The sequence below is a fragment of the Asterias amurensis genome, chromosome 20 (assembly GCF_032118995.1).
Source record: "Asterias amurensis chromosome 20, ASM3211899v1".
NCBI classification, from domain to species: domain Eukaryota; kingdom Metazoa; phylum Echinodermata; class Asteroidea; order Forcipulatida; family Asteriidae; genus Asterias; species Asterias amurensis.
The window spans coordinates 3,135,526-3,161,152 of NC_092667.1; the positions used below are offsets into that span (position 1 = coordinate 3,135,526).

Here is a 25,627-nt window from a genome sequence, read left to right on the forward strand (position 1 = left end):
ATTCTGTGCTTACGATTACCATTCTTTACTTAATGTGCCAGCGTTGAATTTCTGCACTAGGTGTCTAAGCAAAGAATTTGGAGCACGCGCGCGTACAAGCACAAATTCCCTGCTAACCTGTGAAATATGCTTGACATAAGTGCGGAATTCCCTGCTTCCGTAAGCGCTGATTCTTTGCTTACGGTAAGCAGAGCCATGAAATTGGGCCCTGTTATGATTGACTATTATTCGGACATCCATGTCAACTAGCAGTTTGTTTATCAACAATGAAAATGTCTATCTTGATTCCACACATCCTCCTCCTGGGAGTGTTCCTCAACTCAGTAGGCTTGAAGATGCTATGTCCGATTTTTGGCCGATTTGACCCAAAAATTTTTGATTTAAAATTCAATAGGTATTTTGATGGGGGGTCGAGTAAGTTACAAGCTTTCATTTGAGCCATTGCTCGAAAAAGTCCGTCAATTATTAGTAGCAGTGAAATAAAGTGCTCAAATCCTGACAATATATCACGTGACCAATTCTTATGTGTTTGTTAAGAAACGTTTTAAATTTTTGTCATGGTACCTGACCATTAAAAGTAAAAGTTAAACTTTGTTTGTTAGAGCGGGTGATACTCTTTGAAATACCATTCACTCAAAAAAATTTTTTTTTTTTAATGTTTGGGGCTAAAAATCTGACATAGCATCTTTAAATCAACAAGCCATTTGTGTGTTAGATTTGAATATTGTCTGGTACAATGACGTGCTTGATCACAAGTTACCACTTAAATTTGAATACCTCAGACGTAAGAGACGGTGAACATCCATTTGCATTTCTAAATGAATGTGTATAGCACAATGGTACCATGGTTTGCTCATCTGGAGGTTGCTATACAAAGGCTTGTCCGGAACCATTTGACATAGCAACTGTCTCATAGTCTGAGGAATTCAATTGTCATTGTAAGCGGTTCATTGTGACTAAGCAAGTCATTGTACAAGACATTATTCAAATCTCACTCACAATGGCTTACTGAGACAAACTACTTTTTATCGCCAGTTCTTAACAATTATTTTCATATTGGTGTTTCAGGACGCAGACTTTGGTTCAAGTTCCAGCTACGATATTCTCCAACCTACTCAGGCGTATGGTACTACAGAGACAGAGAGAAAGATGGAGAATGATCATCTTAACAAGGAGAAGAAGACCATCCTCCTTGAGACCCCTCAGAGAAAGCCAGCGACTCTTATCTTTGCCGAGGCATCAGATGAGAATATTCCAACTGAACCAGGTACGTGTAGTTATAAATCCCCTGCAATGAAGTCTCAAACCTTCCCTCAAATCAATCAATTGTCAAAGACCAGTCTTCTCACTTGGTGTAGCCCAACATAAATAAAATAACAAAACTGTGACAATTTTGGCTCAATTGGTCATCGAATTTGCAAGAGAATAATGAAAGAAAAAACAACCTTGTTGTATTACTTTGTGTGCTTTGTGTGTTTTCAGCAGAAGTCTTTTATTATTTTAGTGAGTAATTACCTCTTTCTCAAAAACTACGTTACTTCAGAGGGAGCCGTTTTTCACAATGTTTTATACTATCAACAGCTCTCCATTGCTTGTTACCAAGTAAGTTCGTACGCTAACAATTATTTTGAATAAATACTAGTAGTGCCCAGTGCAAATATCTATTTGTAAAAGTTGCTGATGAAACATTTTTGATATTTTTAAATATTTTTAACAGATAAAACAGGGGCTGATAACTCTATGTGTCATCGCAGTGTAGAAGAGACGCCTGGAACCAAGCCACTAGCCGGTAAAACATTTCACACTGTGTTGTTTTGACACTAGCGAACTCCTTCTGTCCAGCTCCCATATGTGTCTCGTGTCCGAATTCTTTCCTTTGCCCATCTCCAGCTTTTATGTGCTCTAAGCTCTGAGTTTTTTTTTTTTAAAGCAACTTTTCCACCAAATACACAAATATTCTTGTAAAGACCCCTGCTTGCAGTGATAAACCACACTCACCATTTTGGTAGTCAAAGTGTAAGCGTGTAAACGCTGCATCAGCTCAAACTCGCAATATGCTGTATAAATAATTAACTAGGACATTGACTTCCAAAATGGCGCAACCAAGATTATAGTGATGATGACATCAGGTGAATTAAATGGATAAATCTGGTTGTTGTGCTGTCATTTAGCCTTTGAGAAAGACTGTTGTCAAATGTCAAATTGTTAGGCCATTACTCGTGTTTCTAATTGACTGGAACCTAAGGTGGGATTCGAACACACTCCTTCATTTAGGATATTTTTACCGCTATACCACAGGGTTCACCCAGTGAAGAGATACCAGTTCCAATCCATTTCACCTTCTGTCTGAAGAAATAGTCCACAGTCCTCGTATAAGGCCGTGTCCGAATTGGCGACTTTGGCTACAGCTACGGCTAGATCAGCGCGTCTGTCAGTGTTGAAGAATAGCAGACGTGTGCGCCCTAGCCGTAGCTGTAGCCGAAGCCGCCAATTCGGACACGGCCTAACTTTGTTATTTTGAACACTCATCTTGTGTTGTGTGCGAATTTCAATGTCAACCTCAAAGATGCATATTTGATGATTATTTTATAATTTTATAATTTTTTTATCTTTGTTCCAGAGAGCACCGTGATAAATGACACCTTTGATGAAGGTAAGAATACATGTAATATCTTCTTGTGATTGAGACCGCAAAAAATCTAGACCTTTTGTTAAAGATTAAGATCTTAAAGGTTTTCAATAATAATAATAATAATAATAACAACCCGTTTTTATATAGCGCTTTGCACACTTGGAGGGCATCTCAAAGTGCTTCACATTATTACCCCTGGTCACTGGGCCTTAAATCACTCCTTAAACCATCTCAGCTCTCCAGTGGGGAGTATGCAGCCTGTGCAACATTAATATGCGCTACTCGGCTAAATCAATCACAAGAACCACCTCTGCCCTCACAGGTACTCATTTACCCCTGGGTGGAGAGAAGCAATTATTGTTAAGTGTCTTGCTCAGGGACACAAGTGTCATGACCGGGATTCAAACCCACACTCTGCTGAACAGAAGCACCAGAGCTTGAGTTCGTTGTTCTTATCCACTCGGCCACGACACCCTTTTGTGCAACGGACTCTGTTGTTTCTAAACAGCAGAGTGTGGGTTTGAGTCCTGTTCTTGACACATGTGCCCTTAAGCGAGACACTTTACGGTTATTGCTTCGTCTTTCTGATGTGATGTATAGTGACTGGTCTTGTGTAACGAGCAATGGAGAGCTGTTGATAGTAAAAAACATTGTGAGAAATGTAAAAAATGTTGTAGTTTTTGAAAAAGAGGTAATTTCTTACTCAAATATTTGAATCTGTTGAAAGAGTTTAGGCCTGAAGCCTTTGTTAGGCATCTGAAAGCACACAAATTTGTTCAACAAGAGTGTTTCATCTTCCATTATTGTCTTGCAACTTCAATGACCAATGGAGTCAAAATTATCACAGATGAGTTATTTTATGCACATGTTGAGATACACCAAGTGACAAGACTGGTTTTGACAATAACCAAAGGTGTCCAGGGGTGGATTTCACAAAGAGTTAGGACTAGTCTTATCTCGAGTTAGGACGAGTTACTAGTCCTAACTTAGGACTAGCCGTACGTTTTTGACATCTCTTAGGACTAGTCCTAAGTTAGGACTAGTCCTAACTCTTTGTGAAATCGACCCCTGTGTCTTTAACGTTCTTAATTTTTTTCTGATGTAGATGAAAGGAACGAGCAGTCTGACTTGGATATTAGTACCCTGGCCCTAGCTCCAACGCAAGCCTATGGACATTTTGCTGAACTAGAGACCCAAGCATATCCCACAGTTACTGATTCCGACCCAGGTAAACAACGAGTTTGCTTTCCCAGGGAGTGATTTCACAAAGAGCCAACTTGGGACTAGCCCTAGGAGATATTAAAAACTTAAGGCATGTCCTAAGTTCGGACAAGTGACTGGTCCTAACTCGAGATAAGACTAGAATAGGCAGACGCGCGCAATCTAGCTGTAGCTATAGCCAAAGTCGCTGTTTCGGACACCTCCTATCTTTCTTTCTTCTTATATATATGTTTTTAAATGTTTGAATGGCATTGCTCCACCTTATCTGTCTAATATGTTTCATCTTCGCCAAACCCACCGTCAAGGACTCCCTCCCTCCCGATAAAACTCAGCTTAACACTCATGAATCCAGATTAAAATTATGACAAGCACGCCTTCTCACACTCTGCTGCTGAACTCCTAATCAATGTCCGGAATTCTTTGTGTGGTGTTACTTTTAAGAAAAAACTTCAAACTTATCTCTTTCCTAAATAGTACATTAATGATTTGTTTCTTGCAAGTTTTAATATATCCTTTTCTTTGCTATGCGCTTTGATCATGATTTGGAAAAGCGCAATATAAATGCCTTTAACTAATGACATGGTTTGTTAATTTTTGGTTTGTACCCATACACCGATGTGTGTTATCACTGTATACTAGAGTCCTGTGAAAAAATATCATATGTTACTGGGATTCGAACCCACAACCCTTGCAATTCTAGAGCAGTGTCTTACCAACTAGACTACCGAGGTTGCCCGGTAGCTAGAGGCAGTTCGAATCCTATGTTTTGAGATTTTGTTCTCTTTATCCCCGATGCAAATTTAACATCTATTATGACATGGTTTGTGTTTTAATAGAAGAGGAGGAGGTGAGACAGAGTCTCTTTGATGCTCCTACTCAAGCATTTACTGTACCAGACTCGGAGGAAGAAGACACCCCAAGAAGAAGGAAGAGAATTAGTAAGTTTATCAAGATGTGTTTAAATTCTCCTACACTAGGTTGAATTTTCCAGAGAAGTGTCAAACTACTACCCGGGCAGAATGTATAGAAAATTGGCTGGGACTACAACTTTAGCTTATAGGATCATAATTAACTGCACTACTGCGGAGTCAGTTCTTGAATTGGTTTCAATGTTTCAACTAGTGGTGTGTGTTTGGGCACAACTGTGCACAGAACAAATTATCTCGCAACAGGGATGTGTGATGCATTTTTCACAGGATATCATATTTCAGGCTGGTATAGTTTATTTATCATTCAAACTACAGAGGACTAGTCAAGAACTCAATTAGTGGCTGTGAAATTAAGAAGACCAAAAGAAGTACTACCTACCAATTTCCTACCTACAAATGTAGTAGTAGCACTTGTTTAGTTTGACAGTTCCTTTTAATAAATTTCAAGAGGTTTATCAATTTTTTTCCCCCATAAAGGTTTAGAACCGACACTTCTACTGAACCTTTCTTCTGACGATGATAAAAACAAACCACATCAAAGAAGTCTCTCCTCCGGTCATCATGATATAGAGGAAGAAGCTACAATGGCATACGACGAGACTACCAGCGAAAGCGACGAGCACCCTCAGGGTCCCAACAATGAGGAAGCTGAAACACTAGCGTTTGCGGACTTAGCAACCCAGGCTTTTTGTCCGGAGGATTCCGACGAAGCAGTCGATGTTCCTGGTTCGAAATCAGCGCCAGTATTAGAGCCGACTCTAAAATATGATATGCAGCCTGCAAGTCTTGAAGACTGTAAACCGAAGCAGGCCGAAGCAGAAACTGTTCCTGACATTCCAGAGACGGAGAGGGATACAGAGAATGATAAGAGAGAGCAGGGGGTGGAGCCGACACTGAAGTATGACATGGGAATAGAGGGGAGCAATGAGGAGGAAAGAGGGGACCTTGCCACAGAACCAACCCTTGCCTACACAACAGAAGAAGATGATGATGAGGTACACATGATGTTGTGATTGTTTGTTAACCTGAGAAGTGATTTGTGTACTTAAAAGAACATTACAGAATTGGTTTTGCTAGCAAAAAAGTTGCTGGTAGTGTAAGCACTTTATGTAATCCACCACATACACAAACTGACAAACCTGGGTCACGAGAGAATAGTGAAACACCGATTACCATTTTTGCATTACATCTATGCCAAAACAAAAATGAATAAAACGCTCACTGAGCGATAAACTCCAAACGAGAAATTATATTTTATACTCAACAGCTGCAGTACTTCTTACAAAGGAAGATTTTTGGACATCAGTTTTCTTTGTTCTACCCCCAAATCATATAACTTTTGAATGTTCTTTTACAGGTCATGGATGTATCAGGTTTGGCAGGCGCTGAAACCCAGGCATACGTCACTACTGATTCCGACTCTGATCATGATAGCCCAGAGATGAAGAACTCCAGTAAACCAGTTCATGATCAAGCCAATACTAAGCCACCAGTCGCTAACATTGCTGAAGAACCGACACTTGCTTATGAGGGGAGTGATGCAGCACCAAAGATGAGCTACTCCGAAGAAGCCACGCTAGCTTACAGTAATGATGATGATGAGCCGATGGATACAGATATGTCATTGGCTGATGGTGAAGCTAGGGGGACTGTTGGATTTGCGGAGATGGAAACTCAACAAGCAGATGGCGTAGAATCAGAAGCAGGTATTAATCATATTAATAATACTTATAATAGTATAGGTTTTCTCGGTCAATTTCGGTAAATGAGCAGCCAATTTAACCACCAAGCTATTCTATTTCGCACAAAATTGAATGCTACTGAAAAGGGTCATTCGATTTCGTTTGATGATTAGTCAAATGTAGAGATTGCGTCATTTGATTTAACAAAATAATAATTAATCTTAACAATTTATCAAAGCAGCAGTCAAATTCGCAGGCATGTTTGTCACAAAAAAGACAACGAAACCCTAAATTGAACAGAGTGATAAAGGAACTTGAATGCCTCAAAACGGAATCTGAATTTAAAACGCAGTAACAACTGGAAAGGGAAAACAGCTTTAATTCGAACGTATGAAAATGAAATTGGCTGCTCATTTGTCGAAATTGACCAAGAAAACCTATAGTAAGGTTTGGCACGTGAAAGTAAAAGTAGTCACTGTGGTGGTTGGAGCATTTGGCACTATTCTGAAGGCACTGGGGAAACATCTAGATTAAAAGGGCCAAAGAGGATAGATCTGTTGCAGAAGGCGGAGCTTTTGGGAACAGTAAGGATCCTGAGAAAACCCTGAGATCTAAGGTTACGGGATGTGGTCAGACTCGAGGAGTTGCCGGCACAGAGGAAAATGTTTTCTTTTTTATGCTGTGATAAGATGAAATAAACGAAGACGTTTATATAGCACACAATGCAGGAGCCTCTGTGTGCAACACAAATCATGAAACGATGAAATTATTATATGAAGCAATGCCATTGAAGTGGAGTCTTAAAAAGTTTCTTGGAAAAAAAATAGAGGCAACTTAGCAAATCATTTCTGGAGACAGTATTTGCATCATAAGGACTGTCCCTTTGGTGTGAATAACCTTATTGGTGTGCTTCTAAAATCTTGTATTTGTACATTTTCTACAAGCTGCCACAGCTGACCCAAATGCCCCCACCCTCCAGTACAGCGCAGAAGATGAAGATGATGATGCAACTATGGCCACTCAAGCATACGGGGTTGACACTAGTGATGATGATGAAGCCACCGTAGAGAAACCATCAACGTCTCTCGCAAAGCAGCATTCGGCAGTTAAGGAGGGTGAAACTGAAGGAGGGGAAGAGGGATTAAATAAGGAAGAGGTGAAACTAGGAGAGATTGATGCAGATGAAGATGATGATACAACTATGGCAACACAAGCATACGGGGCGGATACCAGTGATGATGATGACAATGAAGCCACCCCTGAGACCGAAGGAGAGAAACCATCTTCTCTCGCAAAGGAGCAGTCGGGAGACGTGGAGGATGGGATTGCAGGAAGGCAGGAGGGATTGAATGAGGAAGGAATCAAACCAGGAGAGAATGATGCTGATGATGACTTCACTTTAGCTACTCAAGTGTATGGAGCTAATGAGGAGAGTGAAACGGTAAGAAACGATTATTTCTTCTCTGTACTTTGTCAAGGCTATAGCTCAAATTCCTTTGTGATTTCTTGTTACTTTTTTCATCTAAATGCTATAATGATTTAATGTATGATTGTGTGAAATGTCAACAATTATCTGGTGTCCCCTGGGATAAAAAAACAACAACCAAAAAACAAAAACATATGTGTTTATACAAATTGCAATTGTGAAGCAAAATTTGAGAATGTTAGTTAGTTTTTACTTCTACACTGGTGTGTTTCTAGCACTGTATACTCGGTACATTCCTGAGCCATGTTATACATTGCTTTACACACAGTGGTAAATGGTGAAAACCAAATAGTATTCAATATCCCGATGCAAATTTAACTTGAACTCAATTTAATCCCTTAAACTGTTGCCATACCCCTTGATGAAAACATAGGATTCGAACGACTTCTAACTAACAGGCAATCTCAGTAGTCTAGTGATAAGACATCTGCTTTAGAATTGTACTATGCCTGTGGATTATTTTCCACAGGACTTAGGAAAGTGTTTAGCGCTAAACAAACATGGGTGTTAGGGTGAAATTAAAATCTGAGATTGCAAATTTACTGCCGCAGGATAAAGGTTGCTGAGCTTTCGCAAATAATTTCTCAAATTTTCCATTGTTACTGTGAATTATCAGAAAAGTACTGAGTTAAGCCATAGAGTTATATATAAGAACTAGAGGGCACACTGGCCCATATATGCGACCCGGCATGCGCACAGGTGGCCATTTTCTAAGTTCACAAAACGGGCATCGCACAGCGTGTGTTTGTGTGGCTATTTTGTAAGTTGACAAAACAGCATCGCGTAGCGTTTAATAAACACAAATTCCAACGTGTACTTCATATTCAATGCGCGCGCAGAATGGCGCGCGTGTCTCCTTGCAGTCCTGTCGCGTTTGTGCAAGAAGCATCACCAGTGCGCCCTCTAGTTCTTATATATTATTCTATGGAGTAAAGCAACCATTGCTCTACACAGATCGGTCTATGGGTAAAACTATGAGTAATCACCTTTAGGTGTAATCTTTTTCTTGGGGTTTATTTCCAGCAAGTTCCAGACAGTCAAGAAGGAATAGAAGAAGAGGAGGGACCTTTAGTTGGTTTAAGACATCGTGTCTCCTCAATGCTCCGCAAAGTGCCTGAACGCTCCGCCATGGCAAGCCCTGAAAAGAAGCAGACGCAACGAGTTCGTAGAGTGGCCTTCATGGAACAGGTAAGGTGGAATAGGATGTACTAGTCTCCCTTGACATTTATTTCAACATTGTAACAACAAACAAAGGTATCAAATGTAATTTAAGCATTATACAGGCTACAGCTTGTGTTCAAACTTCCGGCATAGCATAAAAACTTTATTGGTAAACGGGCAATGGAGAGATGTTGATAGTATAAAACATTGTGAGAATTGGCTCCCTCTGAAGTAACATCGTTTTTGAGGAAGAAGTTATTTCCCACTAAAATATTTGAATTTGATTTTGAGATCTCAGAATAAGATTTTGAGGTCTCGAATTCAAGCATATGAAAGCGCACAACTACGGATGACAAGGATATTTGTTATTCCATTATTCTCGCCACAACTTCGACGACCAATTGAGTTCAAATTTTCACAGGTTTGTTATTTTTTTGCCTATGTTGAGATACACGAAGTGAGAAGACTGGTCTATGACAATTACCAAAGGTGTCCAGTGACTTTAAATAGGACTTGAATAGGATGTGCATGTCTCGCTTGTATTCCAACATGAGGGACCAAGGTGTTTCCAATCTTATCTGTTTCTTCATGGAATTGTCAAGTTCAATTTTGTGGTGTACTCATTTTCCAATAGATAGAGTCCTCATGTGAATTGGGGGAAAATACAAGTCTTTATCCTCGTACTATAATGGTGTTTATTGACGCTGTATTCAATAACCTTCCAGTGCAAATTTTTTCAACATCCAAAACATCCGAGGACATCGTTCTGAGAAAAGGGGGTCTGTACATTTTTGTACGGGAATGTTTTTGTTCATTCAATCAAAAGGCCTTGATTTTGACATTCTGACTGACCCAAAAAATTGCTCTATGAAATGGAAAGCTCCATTAGTTTTTGAAATCCATTAATGCATTTTACAAATTGTGCTCTAAAAAAGTCAAGAGTGAACCAATATAATCCCCTCAAAAATGTACCACACCTTTTTTTCTCAGATTTATATCATCGGATGTTATGAATTTTTTTTATTATTCTTGCTCATTTTATATTTTTTCAATTCTGTAGACTCAATCGGATGAAGAAGATTCTCCACAAGAAGAGAACAAAGCCACCAGGAAATCTGCCCGAGGGAGGAAGCCTAAAGTCAAAGAACCCCAGAGGATGAGATTCACAGAGACAGATGCCAAACCAACGAGGAGAAAATCTAAGGATCTTACTCTTCCATATGAGGCATCTCGAAAGAGGAAGGAAAGCCAAGATGTTGTTGAGGGAGAGAAGAAATCAGTTGATGGGGATTCTGAGGAAAGCGCTGTAGAAGTAAAGGAGGACCAGGGCCTGGTCTGGAAGTCAACAGGAGGGCTTGAGTTGAAGGAAGTCAACAACAACATCCTTGATAAGCCAGCTGCTAGGAGGACCTCTAGGAGACAGGCAAGCTACAAGAAGGCTGTCCACGATGAGGATTCTGATGACACTGAGTCAATGTCTTCCACATCAAGCTTACAAGTTGCTGTTGGGGAGCCTTCGGGGAGGTCTTTGGAAGCTTTGGGCATTACTGAGGTGACAGTTTGTGATGGGAAGTTAAGTGAGGAGGTGGTGAAACCTAGACGTGGAAGGAGGATCAATGCATTGAAAGAAGCAGCATCGAAAGAAGCAGCTTCCAAAGCATCCAACGTACCCAAGAGGAAGTATTCAAGCTCAGTTATTACTGATCCAGAAACAGATACTCCAGCTGTGAACAGGCAGGCAAAAGTTCCAAAACTTAAGATTTCTCTCGGTCGACAGGAAAGTGAATCTGACAAGGAACCAAAAGCCAAACTCGTTGAGGACAACAGTAGCAGCAGTAAAGGAACAAGATCAACGCGCGGTAGAAAAGCAGCAGATGAAAGTCAAGAGTCAAATGAAGTAAAGGAAACTCCTGTTTCTGCTAGGAGGGGTAGGAAGCCCAAGGCCGCTGCTAAAACACCTCAGGAATCCACTAAAACGGCCAAGGGAAAGGGACAAAAACAGTCGTCTATCACTGACTATGTTGTTGCTGAAGATACATCAAGGTTAACAAATACACTCAGCTCGGATCCAAGTATAGAAGAAGTTCAGAAAAAACAGACAAAGGAAACCAAAGAGCGATGTTCACTTCCTGCAACAAATTCAGAACCATCTTGCTCAAGACGAGCAAGAACCTCCTCTGAGGAAACTGTCACTAAACCCTCTACAAAGCCCTCTGCTGAGCAAGAAACATTCCTTGCTCCGGAGCCAGTGAAAAAAGGCGGCCGTAAGCGACGAGGAACGAAGGATGAAGATCAAGGGTCAGATGCGTCGCAGTCTGATGCGTCACCTTTAGGGACTAATAAGAAAGAGGACGGGACACAAGGGAAAGGCGGGAAAAGGGGAAGGAAAGCTGCTGTGCTGGAAACTCCAAAGAAAGAAGAACAGGTAAATCAAATTTAATAGATGTTAAATTTGCATCAGGGATAGAATATGCATTTTGGTTTTACCCATATACACCGATATGTGTGCACATTGTATATTCAGTACTTTCCAGAGTTGTGTGAAAAAAGTCACAAGCATATTACTCGGGTGGGATTCGAACCCACAACCTTTGCAATTCTAGAGCAGTGTCATACAAACTAGACCACGGAGATTGCCCGGTAGCTAGAGGCAGAGTATACAGTGCTAGCCCACATTGGTGTATAACGGTAAAACCAAAATGAAAAGGTAAATCAAACTTTCCCCTCAATCGGGGATGAGAAATTGTAGACTTTTATCTGCATTCAGACTTTTTAAAGTTTGCCTAGTTAACAAAAAAATGTTGTATTTGTCTTTGAATAAAATAAGTCATGCTCTTTAGTCTATTTCTCTAGTGATGGGGATACTGTTTGCAGAAGCTCATTGGAATCGATAATTTCAAGGGTTGTCAAGAGGTGGAAATGCCATCGCCTCCTAAGATCTTGATTCCAGTCTTAGACTTTTTTTGTCAACAGTGACTCGCACTATAAAGCAGTGATTGCACCCCTGGTTTCCCCTTAATTCTCAACGGTTTTCCTTCCACATCTTAAACTGAAACTTCCTTTATTGTCTTCTATCGTCTTCTATCTATTCTTGGCTAGTTTAGTGTTTAAGTTTGTCTTCTGAGAGTGGTCGGCTCCACAACTAGAATTAATAAATGAAATGATTTGATTGAATGCAGAAAGTTACACCATAGAACTTAATTCGTTTGTCTATTACAGTCTTTAACCATGCCTAACAATAGGCGTGGCAAGAGAGCATCCACACCCACTTTGTCCACTCCGACTGGCTCCCCATCTGGCAAAAAGGTCAGCGCCCCTGAAACACCGGAGGGGGAGGTTGCAAGTCCATCGCTACGGAGACGACCTAGTGACCTCAAGCCAAAAGTCATGTTCACTGGGGTGATTGACAAGTCGTGGCAGAAGGTGAGCCTTTTCATTTTGTGGAATTCATATGAAGGAAAAAGTTGAATGATTGCTGCCAAGTTTGCAAACTTAAATTTGGATGATTGCCAAGTTTGCGAACTAAAAGTTGGACGATTGCCCGGTTTGCGAACAAAAAGTTGGATGATTGAGTGTTTTTTTTTATAGTTCTATGGGTTGTAAGGGGTTCGCATTACCATGTTTACCTGGCATTGAACACATATGAAGACATAGCTGGTACTGTTAAAGACCAGAGTTGGCTAACACGCATTGGGCACTCAAACTTATAGCCATGCAGGTTGGTATTTTATGCAAATTCAAACAATACATACCTGACTCAATGTAAAATCTATTAGTACGCGTGCATACGCACAACCGTTGAGCGTTGCTTGCACAGAAATTGTCAATTTAGAAAGCACACATGTTTTACAAGTTTTCCTTCATTATTATGCTTTTTACCAAAAAGGGCAGTTATGACTGGGAATCAAAGAGTAGTGAATTGGTTTAAATGGCCATTTAAACCTTGTAGGGTCATGGCTGTGTGATAAAGGATCTTTCCTTCAGCTTAGTAACAATTGTTTGCATTTATACCATACGTCCTTTTGGTTGTGAAATAGTTTGCAACTGCTAATTTTATTTTCTCATAATTTGAATACCACTATGTTATTTATTTTGTTGTTCTTTGTGCAGATTGTTTCAAGCCTTGGTGGTGAGCTTGTGGAATCGGTCTTCGATTGTACACACCTCGTCACAGATAAGGTGAGCTTGTAGGGTATGTTCAAGCAGTGTACTAAAGTTTGACCCAAACTGGTTAAACTGATTGTGAAGTTGGTACAGCAACCATGACAGCAACCATTTTGTTTGTTAACTATTACCCTCTGATATGAAGTCGTATTCGAGAAAACTATCTGAAAACCTAAAAACAAACACACTAAGGTTTTGCTCTTTACAATCAAAACTAAGGACACTACATTTACATACTAAAAATTTTCCTTGGTTTTTCATTATTTTCTCCTGACTCACTTTGGATTGCGCCCAAATTTTCACAGGTTTGCTATTTCATGATGACACAAAAGGTGAACAGTATCTGCGACTATTTTGTCAGCTCAACCAATCTTGTGTAATACCTCTAAATGCATTTTTTAAAACACATTTTTCTTAACCCTTCCAAAGGTTCGACGTACAGTGAAGTTTCTTTGCTGCTTATCGAGGGGCGCTTTAATCGTTGTTCCTGATTGGCTAGATAAGTGCAAAGTCAGTAAAACATTCGTTGGTAAGTTTCAAAACAATGTCGATTTTTCCTCTTTAAATATTATTCTACAATTCATTAACTGTTCTCTTTATTGTCCAGCACAGTGTTTGAACTAAGTTTATCCTTTCTACTTGAGATGTATTTGTTTTGGTGACTTGTATTTTTTCTTTGTTATAATTTCTGATCGGCAAGGTGTGGGTTCGAGTCCTGTTCGAGACACTTGTGTCCTTTAACGAGACACTTTTACCATGATGCTTAGGCAGTGGTCCTGGTGTTGTGTAACACACGCAAAAGAACCCAGTGCTCTTATTAAAAAACAGAAGGGGGTTCTCCCCTGTGTTAAGGTTTGACTAGCTGTACATTTCACCACATCATGTTGTAAACCATTACATGTTGTTGAATTGTCAGAAAGTAGGAGGGTTGACTGTTTTGTATGATTGCATTTACCGTGTGATATAATATTGGAGGCTGGCATAGTTTATCTATTACTCAAAGCCACACTGGATGATATTGAATGGTCAGACAGTAGAAGGGTTGACTGTGTGCCTTTTTATCAAACATACCACATTTGATTAACACTGAATAATCAACCGATATTCCACAGACCCGGCACCATACTTAGTCAAAGACAAGGCAGCAGAGAAACAGCACGGTTTTACGCATGTGGCATCTCAACAGAGGGCGCTGCAGGGCGGTGTGATGACCAAGTATCGCGTGTTTGTGACGGGAAGTGTCAAGCCTGAGCCACAGCAAATGAAGGAAATCATTCTGTGTGCTGGTGGGAAAGTAAGTATTTTAATCTCATTTTTTGTTTACTTCTTTGTAGATCAGTAGCACTCTGCACTAATAGGGTTTGGTTGGCTTGTGCGTAAAGCTCTCCCCTCTCACCAAGGTGACCCTGGCTCGATACCCTGCTAGGGTCATATGTGAGTTGAGGGTTTTCCCAGACCATCCAGTGTTCCTCCCTCGAAAAAATCAGACACTTTCGATCTCTGGCTGTGCTCTGTGGTCATAATGGGTTAATGGGGCTGGCTGCCAGAGGCGCCCTTGTATGCCTGCTTCTCGAACACGTTGTAGCTGCGTCCTTCGCAATTCAGCTCTTAGCTGGGATTAAGGATGATTAGCCTCCCAGATTATTATTATATAGTCACTTTGCACGTTTTCACGTTTATATCACACCTCTTGATGGTATGGGTTGACCAACCAGAATCAAGGATTCAAGTCTGCTTGAAGAGCAAATGTCAATCAGCCATCAAGGCAGTTCTTACTAATTTGAATAAAATGAATATCTGAATATGCATTAGTTCCTGAGCAGCTTGCCAGTGAAGCCAGATCCCTACACCATCATTATATCATGCGAGGAGGATAAAGCCAAGTGTCAATCAGCCATAAAGGCGGGGCTACAGATCGTCAGTGCTGAGTTTATTCTGACTGGGATGCTGAGGCAGGAGATCCAGCCAGAATTATATCCTTTGAAAATAACAATTAGTATACGGTGATAGACTGTGTCACCCACATAGGAGTCAAACTGCCTCTAGCTGCCGGGCAACCTCGGTAGTCTAGTTGGTAAGACACTGCTCTAGAATTGCAAGGGTCGTGGGTTCGAATCCCACCCGAGTAACATGCTTGTGATATTTTTTCTAATTTTGGTTTTACCCATACACCGATGTAGTGCTAACACTCATCGGTGTATGGGTAAAACTAAAATTAATATTCTTTATCCCCGATGCAAATTTAACATCTATTATACGTGTCTCCCTTGTTGGAAAAAACAAGTGATCATTTGCATTCCAGTGCATTGCCTGGAAGGTAAGACACTACACTGGGCCCAATTTCATGGCTCTTCTTACCGCCGAATTCTGAGCTTACGATCACGATTCCCCGCTTACGTGCAAGCGTCGAACTGCTGCGCTTGCCTTGTAAGCGTAGAATGCCTCGTAACATGGAGTACGCAAGTGCAGAAGCCAAAATTCGCCGCTAACCAGTGAAATCTGTTGCTGTAAACACAGAATTCCCTGCTTACGTAAGCGCCGATTCTGTGCTTACGGTGCCGATTATGTACTTGCGGTAAGCAGAGCCATGAAATTGGGCCCAGGTGGGATGATAAATTTAACCACCTTAACTTCCCACACATATCAGCTTTTTACTTCAACACCATCAACAAGTGAGCGGGGCACCAAGCGTAAAGTCAGCGAGACACCCTCCAGCAGTAAAAGGAAACGATGATTTGGGCTCTATGCAGGGATGCCATTTTTATCTAACGTGATTTTTTAAAGTGATAGTCAACCAGGCCTGTAATTCTGTTGCGGCGACCCTTCAAAAGTTTCTCATAGACTTTAAAAATTTCCAATGGAAGTGTCCTTAGCAATATCAAAATAGCCTTGCCTCTCAAAGATGAAATTCCGGGCCTGTTTAACAATGGGTTGAAGAAAACAATTACACATTGAATTCATCTGTTCACGTAGTCTACGTTATGCAATACTTAAAACAATTGGTTTAAGTAGTTGTCCTGAAACAAGAAAATTCTAGTCTTCTGATGTTGACTAGAACAAGCTAGTCAAAGTTTTGAGCCCAAGATTTAACTCCAAGGTAGTGAAGTAAATACCATCCACTATAAAGCTATAAGTAGTAAGCCTAGTCCCAGCTGATTTTGCACCCTGGCAGTGTATAAACACCAATGAGTTAAAGACACTGGACACTATTGGTAAGTCAAAGACCAGTTTTCTCACTTGGTGTATCCCAACATATGCATAAAATAACAAACCTGTGAAAATTTGGACTCAATTGGTCATTGAAGTTGCAGAAAATGATGATTGAAAAACACCCTTGTTGTACATAATAGTGTGCTTTCAGATAGGAATAAAAGGCTTCTGGCCAGAAGTCTTTTACTATTTTAGTGAGAAGTTACCTCTTTTTCAAAAACTATATTAGTTGTTTCTCACAATGTTTTTTACTATCAACAGCTCTCCGTTGCTCGTTACCAAGTAAGGTTTTATGCTGATATATATTTTGAGTAATTACCAAACAGTGTACAGTGCCTTTAAATACAGGGACCAAACAAGAAATAGTTTAGAATAATAGTTTCCAGTTAATTTATTGGATTTTACCTATAGTTGAAGTCATCATCACTAACACGTAAGCCGCAAAGATTAAATTTGGCTTTTTATTATTGTACTTATGTGAGTCATTAATTAAAATGAATCCTTCAAACAGATTTATAAAGATTATAAAAAAGGTCTATTTGGTATGACACTGCTCTAAAATTGCAAATGTTGTGGGTTCGATTCCCACCCGAATAATATGCCTGTGATTTTTTTTACAGAACTTGGGTAAATACTGAGTATACAGTGCTAACACACATCAGTGTATATGGGTAAAAGCTAAAATATTGTTGATAAACAAAACTTCTGTTAAAGCCATTGGACCCTTTCGGTAAACAGTGTTGTCAAAGGCCCACACTTTGTGTACCACAACTTCTATATCAAATAACAAACCTGTGAAAATTTAGGCTCAATTGGTCATCGGAGTCGGGAGAAAACAACGGAAAAACCCACCCTTGTTTCCGCGCATTTCGCCGTGTCATGACATATGTTTAAAATAATTCCTTAATTCTCGTTAACGAGAATTTATATTGTTTGGCTGTTTTCTCAAAAAGTACAGCATTTCATGGAATAATATTTCAAGAGAAGTCTTTCACCATTGCCTTCTGTAAACCCTGTAAGTTATTGTAAAAAGTACAGCATTTCATGGAATAATATTTCAAGAGAAGTCTTTCACCATTGCCTTCTGTAAACCCTGTAAGTTATTTGTAAATCTGTGAACTTTTATTTTTTTTTCTGAACCGAAAGGGTCCAATGGCTTTAAAAGTGCTCAAAATGTAAAGTAAGCTAATACCTGAAGAAGCGTTGAGTTGTCAACCACTGGTTCTTTTCAGAACCAACACTACTCAAAAGATATTACACTTGACTTACCAACTACTGTTTATATGCGGGCGGAGTCAAATGGGTTAGTTTATTATTTTTAGAACTAATTTATAACTCTTAACTAACTTGGTTGATCAAGTATTTTAGGAGGAGATGGCACTGGTTGTACTATAATTTTAAATTGTGAAGTATTCCAGAATGAAATTGTAAGAAAAGTAAACACATTTGCTTAGCCAAAACATTTGAAACTGTTTACACAGTCATTTTGTTGAAGGAGTTGAAGAAGAAGATGAGGAAGAGATACATAATGGTGAGTTTTGAAAATGTGGTTTATTTTCATGGTTGTCAGCAGGCAATTTTTTGTATGGCGTCTGTGACGCATGAGCAGATGACGCCAAATGTCATCATGGCAAACCATCCATCTTCAAAAAACAAAATTTGTCTTATTGTTGGATGTTCCGGCAGTAATCGCATGTAGGAAGGAACACGGGGGGCCTGAAATAGACCCTTCAAAAGCTTACCATTGACCAAAATGAACTGACATTTCCACAGAAGCTGATGGAGTTATGAAATCCCCTGACAATACAAGGTACACCCAATGAACTTGCCAACAGGACTTTAATGCTGGATCTCACTTGGTAGTGATAGTCTTTCTATACAGTAAAATAAGGACTTCCACCATAAATGTCACAGCACACACCATGAGGCAACTTAGACTGATATGTAATACTATTATAGAAAGGTTTGCAGTAACACCATGTAATGACTATCACTAAAGAGTTGGGATGGTTCTGAAAAGAACTGTTGGAGAAGACGATCCAGAAGACGATCAGAAGACGATCAGAGCATACTGATCGAAACGTCGAGTTGAAACCAATGATGTTTTTCAGAACCACCCCAACTCATTAGATATAGTCATTACATGGTGTTACCGCAAACCTTTTTATATCTTATTTCCACCATGCAAAGTTTCAAATCCTACTCATTAGATATAGTCATTACATGGTGTTACCGCAAACCTTTCTATATCGTATTTCCACCATGCAAAGTTTCAAATCCTACTTGTAATACTATTGAAACTGACTGAGTAAATTTAACATAAGGCTGGTGGTCATACAACCTGTAACTGGGTCATACCCAATTTTATGATACAAGCGGCAGCAGAAGGATCACCTGAAGGGGATCCAATTTTTAACTTCAAATATCAAGTAGTAGACTGTAGGAGAAACTGACTAGGTAAGTTTAAATAGGTTGGGGTTGAATAAAAACAACTTTTGGTTACAGCTGCCAAAATGCACCCCTGATTAGACTGAAGTATGTGGTTTAGACATTTTTGACAATAGAAACTTTCAGGACTCTTGGTGGCAGTAGACTTACCAGGTAAAATCCATTGTTCTCTGTAATGTGCGCATGCTGAGAACTACGTAAACCATGGACATTTGCCTGGTAAGTCTGCTGCCACCTACCGTTCCTAATTCTCCAATTGTTAACAACTTTTTTTCAGTCTTATTCTTTTTATCAAAGGTGTCTTTCATCATGTCCACCTGGCCTTTTCTTGCAAAGTCTGAAGCATTTTCATGGCATTTACAAGATCTGCAAGATCCGCAGTCAGTCTCAGACTCGCAGAGCAGATGCTGAGGACTCGGCGATGTGAGCTCTGAAGACACTATCAGAGAGAGTTGGAGACATTCAAAGAAACAGAAAGGTGAGTATCAGTGTTGAAGCCACCTTGGGCGGTGCTGGACGGTGCAGGTTGGGCATTCCCAAAACTCAAAATTTTGTGCAGCACACTAAGCAAAATACACCGTGCACAGATTTTCCCTAGAATTAATCAAAATAGATTTGTTCAATCCTTGCTTTGTCTTGTTGTTTCTTCAGTTTTTCCAAAATCTGTTTTTACTCCTGTTTGTATATTTTAACTGATGTATACGTAGCCACAACCAGATCACCAACTGGTGTGAATGTTATTCCATTTGGATGAACACAGCCCTTGACAATACAACCGATGTACTTGCCATCAGGACTGTAATGATGGATGTCACCTGATGGTGACAGCTTATCCCATGCAGCAACATAGATGCTACCATCCTTGTCGCAACATAAACCACGAGGCAACATGTTATGATTGATATCTACTGAGAATACAATGTCACCATTGTAGTCCATTGATACTAACTTCTTGTCATCCCAGTTGGTGTAGATGAGTTGCTGTTTGTGGATAGTTAAGAATCCACCGATCCCTGGAGCGGGCAGTGTTGTGATGAGGGATCCAGATTGTCTGTACAGCGAGATTTCTCCAAGTACATATCCCACTGCTATGTGATTATTGTCGTCCACTGCTATACATGATGGCTGGATCGTTGGCTGTCCACTCAGTGTGAAACAATTGAGACACTTATATTTTCTATTGAAGATCTTAACTTCTGTGTTGTCTACAACAATGAGCTCATCTTTCTTGTTCACAGTCACTCTTCTAGGATGAATGAGACCTTTAATCGACAGCTCTTTTGGGAGGACCGTTGATTGGGCTCTGCTGTCGGCTGATATTTTGATCAAGATACTGTTCTTTAAATCACAGATGACAATGTCGCTATTGCAGTAGGAAGCTGCCTTCGATGCGCATATGTTTTGTATTGATTTATCTCTGTTCTTATATCTGGTTATTTCTGTTTTCAGTGTCCATGTCAGTTTTGTCTTGGGTTTGCATGCTGTATCTAAAGCAGAAGCTGCTCCTAGTTTCTGTTCTTCTTTGGTTCTCAGTCTCTCGAATGTTTTCTGATCACCTTCAAAGTCAATATTAGTCAGATCGCTGGTCACTTGTTTGGGCTGTATCTCTGTGTAGTCTTTGAGGTCTTGTAAGAGTTTCTCTATCAGTTGTAGATTCTCACAGAAGTTCACTTCATTTATGTGTTGACTAACTGTAACTTGCTTATTCTGTGCTTTTGTCATTTCATTGTTATTTGTTGTAAGTGCAGTTTCTATTTGTGTGGCTTTGTCTTCATAAGTCTGGTCTATCTCCAACATCAGTTTGTTCTCTTCCTGTCTCATCCTTGCAACCTCTTTGGCAATCTTCTCATCTGCCTTCTTGGAGATCTGTGCTTTGGTGGCAGCAAACATAGAATCTAATGTCTTACGAGACATACCTATGTCTTCCATAGCAATCTTAAAAGTTATGTGATGTTGTGCTACTGCTGCTAATATTTCATTGGCTTTCTTCTTGCAGTTGTCAACAACCTCTTTTAGTTCAATATAATCATGCATTTTATGGTCCTTGGCAATGCAAGTTGTGCATATCAACTGTTTGCATGAGTCACAGTACATGATAACATCCTTGCCAGTATGCTTGCTACATTTAGAAACGGACTCCTTACCAGGTGGTTGAATTTCTCGTTGCCTCTGTAGCTCAGTCTCATGCTCTCTTATTTCATCCAACAAAGAAATCAACTTGAAATCGGTTCGTAACTCAAAAACTCCTTTTACACTGAGTGAAGTTTCAGCGCGACACACTGGGCATACTAGTTTTGGACTGGTTGGGTCAGTCTCTGCAAGTTGTTGAAGGCATTTCAGGCAATATGAATGAGAACACTCCAGCATCTTGGGCTCCTTGAAGCGCTCCAGGCAGATTTGACACTCAAGATGTCTCTGGCTGATCTTTCGCAGGAGTGGTTGATCTGTTACTCTTGAAGCCATCTTGACTTGGTTACCTGTAAAATCAATGAAGAATGATAACAGCAAAAATTGCATAGCGTACAAAAACATTTGTTTGCGCTGCTTGTCGAGTGTCCACATAGTCACTGATTTTTCCATTGTGGGACTTAAAGGCAGTGAACACTATTGGTAATTACTCAAAATAATTATTGGCACAAAACCTTACTTGGTAACAAGTAATGGGGAGAGGTTGATAGTATAAAACATTGTGAGAAACGGGTCCATCTGAAGTGAAGTAGTTTTCGAGAAAGAAGATTTTCATCGAATTTGATTTCAAGACCTCAGATTTAGAATTTGAGGTCTTGAAATCAAGCATCTGAAAGCGCACAACATCGTGTGACAAGGGTGTTTTTGCTTTCTTTATTATCTCGCAACTTCGATGACCGATTGAGCTCCAATTTTCAGAGGTTTGTTATTTTATGCATACATGTTGAGATGTACAACAAGTGAGAAGACTGGTCTTTGACAATACCAACAGTGTTCAGGATATTTAAGCCAGACTAAAGCCTGATTCAAACTTTCTGTGACTGCGACTGCGAATGCTATACGATTGTTGACATCACAAAATAGCAACGAATAATTTGCGTCACTTGACTTATTTTCAACTCCTGCAAAACATTATCTGCGAAAAACAGCTCTTTGACGTCAAAGTTCCTTTTTGCAGTTGCAGGAAGTATGTAACCAGGCTTTATAAAGACAAACTTGCCATCAAAAACCTTGGTCTCTTCAACCATCTTCAACTCAGCGAAAACGTATTAATTAAGAAATATTCTGCTTGGACTTTTGTTAAGGCTCATACCTTTAGGATTTAAAAAGATGGCTAAACCAATTTATATGCTGCGTATTGAGTCAATCTACATACATCATAGCTGACTCAAATAGAGTTGATTCAGTTGAGCTCACTCAAGTGGAATCGAGTAAGTCTAAATGCATAGCTGACCCAAATACAGTTGATTAATTTTAGCTGACTCAAATATAGTTGATCCAGTTGAGCTCACTCAAGTCGAATTGAGCTTGTCTAAATGCATAGCTGACCCAAATACAGTTGATTAGTTTAACTTGACTCAAATGGACTTAAATCAATTATCTACAATACATGAAGCTGACTCAAATAGAGTTCATTAATTTTAGCTGACTCAATTGGACATGATTTAGTTGAGCTCAATCAAGTGGAATTGAGTCAATCTATGCCTCAGTAACTTGTTAAGTCCACAGTTGACTGAATTGTAATTCATTAAAAAAAATGTCTGAATGCCTAAAATACGTGTTGTACCATAGAGCTACATGTAGGGGACAAGTTACTCATCCATGCATGTCCTAACTTATGTAGGACTAGCCTTACATAAAGGTTTGTATATCTCTTAACACTAGTCCTAAGTTAGTCCCAAGTTCTTTGTGAAATCGCCACCCCCCCCCCCCATACTCTGTTTCGGTCATTTGTGTCTAATCAAAACATGTATAGCATTGGGTCATGATGACATTTCATATCTGTTATTATGGAAACCTTGGAGGATTTTGGTTGATCAGAAAGTCAGTCAAACTGTTTATTGATATTGTCAAATACATGAATGGAACATTTTCATTCAGCACTCCTTCATAGCAACACAGACAAAGCAGACTTTGTGCAAACAGAATGCTAATATTTAGTAAGAAAATTGTGATTTTGTAGTAGCAACTAGATGTAATATGCTACAATTCTATAAAAGGGTAATCATTCACCGTGTTATGTCCTGTTTTGAAACGAAAGTAAATGTTCCCAAGCTAACTATCTCTGAAACATACCTTTGCTGTTTGACTCTACTGCAACTTACTTGAATTGTTTATGGAAGAAGTAACTTGGTCCAGGTGAATACAGAATGATTCCGTTCATAGCACTATATTACACACTGCCCCTTACATTTGATCTGCTTATAATGTAGAAATTCCATTTCCTGTTAAGAATCTCTGTGTGTTTACATTTAAGCCTACAGTAGTGATGTTTCAGTATCAATAGTTCACTTCACTGTGTGAAACACCATAGATGCAGATAGTTACTCAAACACATTGAACCTATAACCTTTACATTTCGGGGCTGTTAATGGCACTTATAGTTTGATGCAGGAAACAAATCATTTTACATAATTCCTTTTATCACCATAAAAGATACAAGGCCTTATACTCAGCGCAACATTCATTGTACTTGGCATGTTCCCAGCATACACACAGGGCACAAATATTGCAAGCATTAAGTTGTTGTTTTTCCCTGTGCTGCATAGTGCAGAGTTCCAAACTCATTGCTGTGTTTCTGGGTCATGCTGTTTACAATTAAAGTAGCAAATCGATGTATGCTTTGTTTAACCAATCAAAGTTTTGTTTTGGCAGGGTTGTTAATTTTATCTCTCACTTCGTCACAGTTATTCGTTTGGAATAGATATTTATAATTTTCCCACCGCCATCCCACTTACTCCATCGGTTATTTGCCACTTTTTTATGGTGGCTGTTTTGCTGCAATGGCATAATTGGAAGGGTTCAGACAGCCATTTTCCTCGTTTTTGGCGTTTATTGGACAACCTTTAATAATTATATACACCAATGGAATTTGTTAATTGGTTTTGGTATTGTTGCCATGGCACTCGAAAGTTTCAAGAGGCTATGTTTCCGACTGAGGTTTCATCGGTGGAAGCACAACGAACAGTGTATATTGTCAACTTAATAATTTCTACAAAACACAGTAAAATTTATCTGGTGTAGGCCTTCACAAATTATATTGCGTTTGTGGCTGCTATATGCAGCGATTTTTGGGGTAATTTTTTTTTTTTTAAATAACAAACCTGTGAAAATTTGAGCTCAATAGGTCGTCTAAGATGCGAGATAATAATGAAAGAAAAAACACCCTTGTCACACGAAGTTGTGTGCGTTTAGATGCTTGATTTCGAGATCTCAAATTCTAAACCCGAGGGTCTCAAAATCAAATTAGTGGAAATTTACATCTTTCTCGAAAACTACTCCACTTTAGAGGGAGCCGTTATACAATGTTTTGTACTACCAACCTCTCCCCATTACTCATTACCAAGTAAGGTTTATGCCAATAAATATTTTGAGTAATTACCAATAGTGTCCACTGCCTTTAACAGCTTTTCAAGAATTCTAATTTACAAGATGGCTTCAACAAGTAAGCAACTCCTGCAAAAGATCAGTAAGGGACATCTTGAACGCCAAATCTGCATGGATCGTATCACGCGTGTATGGCAAAAAATTTTGCCATACAATTTTGCCATACAATGACATCATTATTGACCAATGAACACACTAGAAACGGTCTATGTGCGCTGACATTTTGCCATTTTGTCATACACGCGTCTCACACGATGATAATTTTGCCATATATGCGTATCGCGCGGTATCGATACGGCGCGTCCACAAACGACACACAGGGTGGCCGAGCTCAGCGTTCTCCGGGTTTTGTTTCTATGGTTTAAACCCAATGATTTCTGAAGTTGAGGTCAGAATTGAGACGAGGTATCATCATCACTCAGTGTTATCTAGGCCATTCCTGGGGTGCGTTTTAGGCGGTTGTAACCAAAAACTGTTTCAGTTGACTTGGCCAGCATTTAAACACTAATCAGTGATAAAAACAAGTATTGGTTACAGCTGCCAAAACGCACCCCTGATTAGACTGAAGTATGTGGTCAGACATTTTTGACAATAGGGAACTTTCAGGACTCTTGGTGGCAGTAGACTTACCAGGTAAAATCCATTGTTCTCTGTAATGTGCGCATGCTCAGAACTACGTAAACAATTAACATTTACCTAGTAAGTCTGCTGCCACCTACTGTTCCAAAGTCTCCAATTGTTAACAACTTTTTTTCACTCTTACTCTTTTTATCAAAGGTGTCTTTCATCATGTCCACCTGGCCTTTTCTTGCAAAGTCTGAAGCATTTTCATGGCATTTCCAAGATCTGCAAGATCCGCAGTCAGTCTCAGACTCGCAGAGCAGATGCTGAGGACTCAGCGATGTGAGCTCTGAAGACACTATCAGAGAGAGTTGGAGACATTCAAAGAAACAGAAAGGTGAGTAATCAGTGTTGAAGCCACCTTGGGCGGTGCTGGACGGTGCAGGGTGGGCATGCCCAAAACTCAAAATTTTGTGCAGCACACTAAGTAAAATACATGGTGCACAGATTTCCCCTAGAATTAATCAAAATAGAGTTGTTCAATCCTTGCTTTGTCTTG

General features: G+C 39.7%; 2 protein-coding genes across 6 annotated transcripts in view; one reads left to right on the forward strand and one right to left on the reverse strand.

Annotated features, from left to right (window-relative positions):
• The window catches only part of LOC139952082 (uncharacterized), a 41,872-nt gene extending 23,927 nt beyond the window's left edge, over nucleotides 1-17,945 (forward strand). For all 3 annotated transcript variants that reach the window (XM_071951031.1, XM_071951032.1, XM_071951033.1), the window contains exons 7-22: nucleotides 1,069-1,267; nucleotides 1,718-1,789; nucleotides 2,621-2,653; nucleotides 3,738-3,860; nucleotides 4,690-4,791; nucleotides 5,260-5,777; nucleotides 6,140-6,488; nucleotides 7,409-7,905; nucleotides 8,974-9,138; nucleotides 10,172-11,536; nucleotides 12,331-12,534; nucleotides 13,222-13,290; nucleotides 13,705-13,804; nucleotides 14,388-14,569; nucleotides 15,088-15,248; nucleotides 15,916-17,945. In XM_071951031.1, coding sequence (XP_071807132.1) covers nucleotides 1,069-1,267; nucleotides 1,718-1,789; nucleotides 2,621-2,653; nucleotides 3,738-3,860; nucleotides 4,690-4,791; nucleotides 5,260-5,777; nucleotides 6,140-6,488; nucleotides 7,409-7,905; nucleotides 8,974-9,138; nucleotides 10,172-11,536; nucleotides 12,331-12,534; nucleotides 13,222-13,290; nucleotides 13,705-13,804; nucleotides 14,388-14,569; nucleotides 15,088-15,248; nucleotides 15,916-16,009 — 4,233 coding nt within the window. In that variant the 3' untranslated portion in view covers nucleotides 16,010-17,945. The remainder of the gene's footprint in view (nucleotides 1-1,068; nucleotides 1,268-1,717; nucleotides 1,790-2,620; nucleotides 2,654-3,737; nucleotides 3,861-4,689; nucleotides 4,792-5,259; nucleotides 5,778-6,139; nucleotides 6,489-7,408; nucleotides 7,906-8,973; nucleotides 9,139-10,171; nucleotides 11,537-12,330; nucleotides 12,535-13,221; nucleotides 13,291-13,704; nucleotides 13,805-14,387; nucleotides 14,570-15,087; nucleotides 15,249-15,915) is intronic.
• Nucleotides 17,946-18,066: 121 nt separating this feature from the next.
• Nucleotides 18,067-25,627, reverse strand: LOC139952084 (uncharacterized). 3 transcript variants are annotated; one of them, XM_071951034.1, is made up of 2 exons: nucleotides 25,271-25,627; nucleotides 18,067-21,410 (listed from the first exon to the last, which is right to left on the reverse strand). In XM_071951034.1, exons 1-2 carry the CDS (start codon nucleotides 25,296-25,298, stop codon nucleotides 19,603-19,605), a joined length of 1,836 nt encoding a protein of 611 aa, XP_071807135.1. In that variant the 5' UTR covers nucleotides 25,299-25,627; the 3' UTR covers nucleotides 18,067-19,602. The 3 variants fall into 3 exon arrangements, with proteins under 3 accessions (XP_071807135.1, XP_071807138.1, XP_071807136.1); XM_071951037.1 differs by lacking the exon at nucleotides 25,271-25,627 and adding an exon at nucleotides 23,226-23,371; XM_071951035.1 differs by lacking the exon at nucleotides 25,271-25,627 and adding an exon at nucleotides 23,197-23,371.